Genomic DNA, 9,460 nt, shown 5'->3' with positions numbered 1-9,460 from the left:
GGGTCGCGGGGGGCGCAGGCGCCTATCTCAGCTACAATCGGGCGGAAGGCGGGGTACACCCTGGACAAGTCGCCACCTCATCGCAGAGCCAACACAGATAGACGAACAACATTAACACTCACATTCACACACTAGGGCCAATTTAGTGTTGCCAATCAACCTATCTCCAGGTGCATGTTTTTGGAAGTGGGAGGAAGCCGGAGTACCCGGAGGGAACCCACGCATTCACGGGGAGAACATGCAAACTCCACACAGAAAGATCCCAAGCCTGGATTTGAACCCAAGACTGCAGGAACTTGGTATTGTGAGGCAGACGCACTAACCCCTCTGCCACCGTGAATTGTTTTATGTTCTTCATAAAAACGAGACAGTGTCAGACACACAATATTTATGAGAGTTTGATGTTTGTAACAATGTGTATCAACAAGTTTACACAAAACTCACACAGTCACCGGGGGAATATTCCAGAGAGCAGGTTAAGTGCAAAGTCCTGAGTATGTAAAGCTCGAGAGTTTTACCTCCAAAAATAAGAGAGGTAAGACAAAGTCAGAGTCAGTTACCATGGTGACTGACGCTGTAAACCTAGCCTGCTAGCTGGCAGGTTTGACAAGTTATATATGTGTGTCAAAGCATACTGGCCTGTTATTTCCTTCATGTCGGTGCACCCTCCCTGAGATCGGTAGGTTGTGAGTTCAAACCCCAACCCAGTCATACCAAATACTATAAAAATGGGACCCATTACTTCTCTGCCTTGCACTCAGCATCAAGGGTTGTAATTGGGGTTTAATCACCATAAAAGTTATTCCCGGGCGTGGCCACCGCTGCTGCTCACTGCTCCCCTCACCTCCCAGGGTGTGATCAAGGGTGATGGGCCAAATGCAGAGAATAATCTCCCCACACCTAGTGTGTGTGTGACAATCATTGGTACTTTAACTTTTTAACGTGGCTGTGATTGGCAAAAAAACTAAGCCTGCTCTAAAGATAACATTTTGATCTCATACCATCTCAAACCAATTGACTGTTCATTATTAAGTGAAATGTTTTATAGTCGCTTAAATTTGTCTTTAACCAAGCAACACTGTTTTATTCAGTTACTCAACTAATCGGAAACATTTCCAGTGGAACACTTGATTAATAAAATTTTCAATAGCCACAGCCCTATATTTCATGTACAATTTAATATTCAGCATGTAGGAGTTAAAATGCGTTTTGTTTGTGTCTTGTAGACATCCATCAGCTGATTGGACACCAAGAAGAATGTCTCCCTCATCTGCAGGGGGACAGTTTCACTGTAAAGTATCCACAGCCCACACATTTTAAAGGGGACAAGGAGGTTCCACAGCCCTCTTATTTCAAAGAGGAAGAGGGGGGAGAGTGTCCTGTAGGGCAGGAGGAGGCTGATGTCAGCAAGTTTCCACTGACTGTTGTTTCTGTGAAGACTGAAGAGCATGAAGACAAACCACCTGAGTCCTCACAGCTTCATCACAGTCCAAGTAAGCACAACATCCACATATCATCTAATACAATGTTTGTGACACATGTTCATCCGGGGGACACATTTATCACTAAAGATGAAGATATGTTTGCTTTTTAACACCACCATTTAAAAATGAATGCTCATCAATCATCAACAGTGTAATTGCTGGGGTGTAACCATGTGACCTAGAGGCCGTCCTTCTAACCTCACGTGGTCAAATGAAGGCAAACATTCAATATGGCTACTGTTTATTTACCTTTAACAGCACATATGTCAGCATATTTCAAAGGTTTAGTGTGAAGATAAGAGATATATACCAAGTACCATTTTTTTAGTACTGGTTCCTAATTATGTTGTCCATGAGGACCGTGAAGATTCTGGACTAACGGCACAACTATTTGTATTTTTAATTCCAGCTGACTGACATAACTATGATACATTTTCACACTGAGTTCAGCTGCCGCTGCTACACATTACAATCAGCTTTGAATGATGACAAATAAGGAAGCAACCAAAGTTTGATGTGTGTGTTATTGAGAAGAAGATGACATAACTGCATTTCACCTTGCACTGCACACATAGTTGACTTCTTTAAATTTTCCTGAAGGAACTCTCCTGAAGGAATCAATGAAGTACTATCTATCTATCTATTTAAGACTTCAAATAAACAGCTGCTGATAAAAGACTTCCCTGCTTTAAAATGTTACAGAACATCATGTTGGAGGTGTTCAAACTCTTGTGCTAATAGAAATGCTATTTAAAATGCCTTTTTTCCAGGTTTTTATTTCCACAAATGACATGTAGTACCGACAAGAGTACTGATAAATACTGGTATCGATAAGGAATATTGATTAGGGTATCATATCCATGAATCTATAAATTTACATCCCTACTGAAAATACAAGCCAGATATCTTAAAAAAATAAAATCATTTTTTATTTGGATTTAGTTACTACTCCGGTGTCCAGCAATGTCTCAACACCGTTGAGAGATGAATTAATGTAGTTTATTTTTACCAATTAGCTATGTTTTGTTGATGTTAAACATCAGAATCAGACACATTTTATTAACCCCCGAGGGGAAATTAAAATGTTCAGCAGAATCCCATTCAAGGTCAGACAAACATTCTAGGGAGACAGAACAGGATCGCTGACGGGTCTGCCAACTTGCGGCGCCCCTTGCAAAAAAGGTGAGATACATACAGGTAAACAAGTGGGGGCAATGAGAGAAAAAAAAAAAATTGGTCCAAGCCTGGGCCCCTGGAGAGGGGGTCCAGACTGAGGCCAAGGGAAAAAAACAACTCATTGCCATAGCACACATTCCTCTTTCATGTGTGTAAGAGGGAAACATCAAAGAGGACAAAGGACATTAAAAGAGCAGAGCTGATGCAACCAGCCACTTCTACATACAGCTATGAATAAAAAGTAAAAGAAACATATACAATGTGGTGGCTTTTGCGGTGTCCCACGCCATCGTCTGCTGGGGTGAAGGGAGCTTGGCCAGAGACGGGAGCAGACCCAACAAAGCAACCAAGAGAGCCGACTCCACTCTTGGCCGCCGACCAAGTCTCGGCCAGTGTCCAGTCCGCACGGATGAGTGAGGATATGTCCAAAGAGACCGAGGTGTCCGATACCTGCTCATTCAGCCAAGACACTGTGAAGCTTTTCCGTCCCGGCGCTCAGTGCTAGCTCCGCAGTCCTGTCTCTTCATCTGCATCTCCTCCAGTCTCTCCAAACGGACTCTGGTGTGGCAGAAACCCAGCAGCTGGTCTCCATGGCCAAAAGGCTCTCGGGAGGCAGATCCAGAAGTTCACAAAAAAGCACCGCAGAAGTCACGAAAGTGCCACCCCTTGTCACACAGTCCCAAAAGGTCCGGACCAAAAGGCAAAAAAAATAAAAATAATAATACACATATATATATATATATATATGTATATATATATATATAAACATGAAAAGAAGAGGGAAACACAAAAGGATGACACAAGAGCACAGAGTTCCTGCCAACAGCAGCCACTACAGGGTCGCCATCTTGGGGGGAAAAAAAAAAATTGCAGCATACCAGCTACAACAACACACAAATCATAAAAGTTTCCTAAAGGAAAATGTTCATATTTAAATAAGTAGAGTAAATAAATCATAAACAGGATTTTACAGTTTAAATGCAAATGTTGATGCTCCTCTTAGACACTGTTCTTTGTTCTCTTTCGGGTGTACAAGCAGCTGTCTTGTTTGTATGTAAGTGTTTTACTGCTGTGTTTATTTTTTTCATGAGTTTTTGTATTGCTTCGCTGATGTACCGTATGGTTTCGACATCTTGAATGTCAACATGGGGACTGATGAGATCCTCAGAGACAGAACAGCGGCAAACAGCTTCCCGCCAAGAAAAAGAAGAGGTCCAAGAAAAAAGTGTCGGCCGCCAAGTCCGCCGCCAAGGGCAAGAAGAGCGACGCCCAAGCAGGACGCTCCTCGTCCAGCCCCAAGAAGTCCAGAGCGGGGAGCAAGTCCAAGGCCATCGTCATGGACTCCAGCACAGACGACGAGAAGCATGACGAGGAAGAGAAGGTGACGGCGAGGGACAAGTGGTCGGAAAAAGAGGAAGAGTCGTTGGAAAAAGAGTTGAAAACTTACCTGCACGACGAAGTGTGCACTTGGATCTTCAATCCGCCAAACTCTTCCCACATGGGAGGAGTGTGGGAAAGACTAATTGGCATCACGCGCCGTATCCTGGATGCATTGCTCCTTAAGGAGGGAGGCTCTCACCTTTCTCATGAGGTGCTCACCACTCTCATGGCTGAGGTCATGGCAATTATAAACGCAAGACCTCTCATTCCAGTTTCAACTGACCCAGAGATGCCAGCAATACTAACACCTGCAACCTTGCTGACACTGAAGAGAGACGTCATATCTGCACCGCCAGGAGACTTCAACGTGAAAGACATCCACTCACAACAATGGCGGAAAGTCCAATCTCTCTCTGATAGATTTGGGAAGCGATGGAAACAAGAATACCTGTCAACCATACAAACTAGGAGAAAATGGTATGCAGAAAGGCCTAACCTGCAAATTGGAGACCTAGTACTACTGAAAGACGGCCAGGTGAGAAGAAATGAATGGCCCACTGGACTCATCGTCAAGTCTATCAACAGCCATGACAACAAAGTAAGAAAAGTAGATGTTAAGATCATCCGACAAGGTACTCCAATAATCTACACTAGACCTGTTTCAGAGGTTGTGTTGCTCCTTCGTAAAGAGACTGTATAGTGGTATAAAACATTATACCAAGCGGGGAGTGTTATGCCCGTTTGATTGTGGACTATTACTGACACCTTGTGGCGATGGGAAATGCTCCGCGTCATTAGTTTGGTCACTTCCGGTTTACTTTGGGCACTCCCGGTTTACGATGTTTGTCTAGTTCATAAACAATAAGAAGTAGTCGAGTTGTGTTAACTCTTACAAGCCTTGGAAAAGATAAGTCTGTAAGTAAACTGTTTAACTTGTTTATGTAACTCAATACTAAGGTGGAAAGTTGCTAAGTTTGATAGTAAGATGTGTATTGAAAAACGATTTTTGGGCACTAATTTAATGAATGTTTGAGGATTTAAAATGGCTGCTGGTCGCATATTTCCACCATCGAAATAGTTTCAACACTCAGCAGTATTTGTTTGGCGATAATGCTGTATATTTGTGTGAAGCTAATGTTTAGATATTGTGTATAACATTTCAGTATGTTAATTGAATCATATAGCTTATACATTGTCATTGTGTGTATTTCAGTTTTACAATAATAAAAAATAAAAGTTAATAAATAAAAAGAAAAGTTCTTTTTCAATTTCGTTTTCGCTATCTGCCTCCATACTCCAACCATCCCTTTCAATACATGCGTAATCTGTTGAATCGCTTAAGCCGCTGAAATCCGAGGCTGAATCCGAGCTAATGTCGCTATATCTTGCTATGGTAACCGCCATGTTGTTTGTATTGGCATCGCTATGTGACGTCACAGGAAAATGAACAGTGGCTTCGCACATAGCCAAAATCAAGCACTTTAAAGTTTTTTTTAGGGATATTCCAGGATGGGTAAAATTTTGAAAAAAACTTCGAAAAATAAAATAAGCCACTGGGAACTGTTTTTTATTGGTTTTAACCCTTCTGAAATTGTGATAATGTTCCCCTTTAAGAAAGTCAGTGATTTCACTATAAAAGTGGGTGACATTGTTATCACCTGGAAAGATGAGATCACCTACTTAGGTTCCATTCTAGAAGCTAATCTTTCCTGTGATAAAATGGCAACCAAGGTAATCAAAAAGGTCAACCAAAGAACGAGATTCCTCTACAGAATGTCCTCTCTGGTCAACAAAAGCACCTTGAAGATTCTAGCGGGAACTCTCATTCAACCCTTTTTCGATTACGCTTGCACCTCCTGGTACCCCAGCACCTCCAAAACCCTCAAATCTAGACTCCAAACATCCCAGAATAAGCTAGTCCGGTTACTTTTAGACCTCCACCCCAGATCACACCTCACTCCAACCCACTTCTCCAAAGTGGGCTGGCTCAGGGTGGAGGACAGAGTAAAACAACTTGCACTGAGCCTAGTCTATAAAATCCGCTACACCTCCTTGATACCGAAGTACAAGTCCAACTACTTCCTTAACGTAAATGACCGCCATAACCACAACACCAGGGGCAGCTCCACAAACCACGTTAAACCCAGATTCCGATCTAACAAAGGTCTTAACTCATTCTCTTTCTATGCCACATCAATGTGGAATGCACTCCCAACAGGTGTAAAAGTAAGTGCATCTCTATATTCTTTCAAAAGCGCTCTAAAACAACACCTCCAGGCAACTTCAACCCTTTACTAATACCCTCCTCCATTCACATCCCATCTCCCCGGATTATAAATAACCTAATGTAAATAATCAAATGTTCTTCTAATGTACATACTTGTTCTTATGCTATGTGAACTCACTATGTTCTCTGCTGGCTGTACATATCCTACTGTAAGACCTACACTGTTTCAATGTCCACATTTCTCTGTTGATGCAATTGTTGATGACTGAAGTACTGATATCAACCAAAAATCCGCATCCCACCCCCAGATTGTAAATAATGTAAATAATTCAATGTATATACTATGATGATTAACCTGTGTGATGACTGTATTATGCTGATAGTATATATTTGTACCATGAATTGATTAACGTGGACCCCGACTTAAACAAGTTGAAAACTTATTGGGGTGTTACCATTTAGTGGTCAATTGTACGGAATATGTACTGTACTGTGCAATCTACTAATACAAGTATAAATCAATCAAGCAATCAAATTCAGAAAATAAAGACTTATACTGTGATTGAAAACAAATGTATTTAAGGAGTGTAAGATTGTCATGTATGTCCCCTGTGGACGACTGAGGAAGTGCCTGCTCTAAAAAAAATTCTTAATCCCCACTATGTTCTGGGGACGTAAGAGGGCTGACGTCACCAGATCAGATTTCTTCTATTGACTCCGGGGGAGTCAATAGTAGAAAAACAAAAAGGATTACCAGGCGTGTATGGTGAGTCCTGGACGAGTTGAAAGTGGCTGTGTCTGTGAAGGGTTGACGGTGGAGTTAGCTAGGCGACGCCCTTCGCCGCGGCTTCCGCCTCTGCCGACGCGTGCGAGGGGGTGAGACGGGGTGTTGCTGGACCCAGTGGAGTCAAGCGGGACTTGGAGACCTCCAAGCCCCAAGATCATCTCGACATCCGGCGCGCCGCGGAATGTCCCAGCCTGCATTGCTTAGGCTAACGTCCACGTTATCCTGTCGAATTCTTCAACTTCCGCTGCGAGAGAAGCTTCATTAACTCGGACTTTACTGTGACATCTTGCTGGCATCGTGGTGAAAAGTTGTTCTCTCGTGGGTGCAGTGGAGGATGGAACACAGCGTGAGGATAAGGATAATGATTTGTTATACACTACAAAAACAATTTTTGAACAAAAAACACTTGCATTAGGCACTAAAGACAAAACAAACAGAACTAACGTGGAAGATAAAAGGAACAAAAAGCGCTAGTATATAAACTAGGGACAAGCAAACAAACAAAATAGCATGGAAGCTAATCGTATAACAAAAAGTCTTTTACCACAATCGGGAAATGCGACGTCATCTGTTGTGTGTAGCAAACTAAAGTCCGAGAACAAAAGGCAAACAAAGACAGGCATATATAGGGGCAGAAATAATCAACAGTCCGGGGTCTTGTTGTCGTATTTTACGCTTCATAATGCGGCACACATTTTCGATGGGAGACATGTCTGGACTGCAGCCGGGCCAGGAAAGTACCCGCACTCTTTTACTACGAAACCACGCTGTTGTAACACGTGGCTTGGCATTGTTTTGCTGAAATAAGCAGAGACGTCCATGATAATGTTGCTTGGATGACAACATATGTTGCTCCAAAACCTGAATGGACCATTCAGCATTAATGGTGCCTTCACAGATGTGTAAGTTACCCATGCCTTGGGCACTAATACACCCCCATACCATCACACATGTGTAAGTTACCCATGCCTTGGGCACTAATACACCCCCATACCATCACACATGTGTAAGTTACCCATGCCTTGGGCACTAATACACCCCCATACCATCACACATGTGTAAGTTACCCATGCCTTGGGCACTAATACACCCCCATACCATCTCACATGTGTAAGTTACCCATGCCTTGGACACTAATACACCCTCATACCATCACACATGTGTAAGTTACCCATGCCTTGGGCACTAATACACCCCCATACCATCACACATGTGTAAGTTACCCATGCCTTGGGCACTAATACACCCCCATACCATCACACATGTGTAAGTTACCCATGCCTTGGACACTAATACACCCTCATACCATCTCACATGTGTAAGTTACCCATGCCTTGGACACTAATACACCCTCATACCATCACACATGTGTAAGTTACCCATGCCTTGGGCACTAATACACCCCCATACCATCACACATGTGTAAGTTACCCATGCCTTGGACACTAATACACCCTCATACCATCACACATGTGTAAGTTACCCATGCCTTGGGCACTAATACACCCCCATACCATCACACATGTGTAAGTTACCCATGCCTTGGACACTAATACACCCCCATACCATCACACATGCTAGCTTTTGAACTGTGCGCCTATAACAATCCGGATGATTATTTTCCTCTTTGTTCCGGAGGACACCATATCCACAGTTTCCAAATATAATGTAAAATGTGGACTCGTCAGACCACAGAACACTTTTCCACTTTGCATCAGTCCAACTTAGATGAGCTCGGGCCCAGCCAAGCCGGCGGCGTTCCTGTGTGTTGATAAATGGCTTTTGCTCTGCATAGTAGAGTTTTAACTTGCACTTACAGATGTAGCGACCAACTGTAGTTACTGACAGTGGTTTTATGAAGTGTTCCTGAGCCCATCTGGTGATATCCTTCACACACTGATGTCGGTTTTTGATGCAGTACCACCTGAGGGATCAAAGGTCTGTGATGTCATTGCTTACGTGCAGTGATTTCTCCAGATTCTCTGAACCTTTTGACGATTTTACGGACCGTAGATGGGAAAATCCCTGAATTCCTTTCAATAGCTCGTTAAGAAATGTTGTTCGACAATTTCCTTACAAATTGTTGACCCTCGCCCCATCCTTGTTAGTGAATTACTTAGCATTTCATGGAAGCTGCTTTTATAGCCAATCATGGCACCCACCTGTTCCAAATTAGCCTGCACACCCGTGGGATGTTCCAAATAAGTGTTTGATGAGCATTCCTCAACTTTATCAGTATTTATTACCACCTTTCCCAACTACTTTGTTACGTGTTGCTTGCATCAAATTCTAAAGGTAATGATTATTTGCAAAAAAAAAAAAAAATGTTTATCAGTTTGAACATCAAATATGTTGTCTTTGTAGCATATTCAACTGAATATGGCTTGAAAATAATTTGCAAATCAT

The 9,460-nt window shown here is 42.6% G+C and overlaps 1 protein-coding gene across 1 annotated transcript; it reads left to right on the top strand.

Annotated features, from left to right (window-relative positions):
- The first annotated feature begins 3,453 nt into the window (after positions 1-3,453).
- LOC133546207 (uncharacterized) lies at positions 3,454-6,684 on the top strand. The gene has a single exon (XM_061892109.1). It carries the CDS (start codon positions 3,997-3,999, stop codon positions 4,738-4,740), a length of 744 nt encoding a protein of 247 aa, XP_061748093.1. The 5' UTR covers positions 3,454-3,996; the 3' UTR covers positions 4,741-6,684.
- Positions 6,685-9,460: the final 2,776 nt, after the last annotated feature.

This window comes from Nerophis ophidion, linkage group LG29 (assembly GCF_033978795.1).
Source record: "Nerophis ophidion isolate RoL-2023_Sa linkage group LG29, RoL_Noph_v1.0, whole genome shotgun sequence".
NCBI classification, from domain to species: Eukaryota; Metazoa; Chordata; class Actinopteri; order Syngnathiformes; family Syngnathidae; genus Nerophis; species Nerophis ophidion.
Note: the sequence above shows the minus strand (reverse complement) of the source record. Positions and strands in the feature narration are given on the sequence as shown.

What these genes read in the sequence shown, in the direction of transcription:
- LOC133546207 (XM_061892109.1), top strand. Translation starts at nt 3,997, where the DNA reads ATGGACTCCAGCACAGACGACGAGAAGCATGACGAGGAAGAGAAGGTG.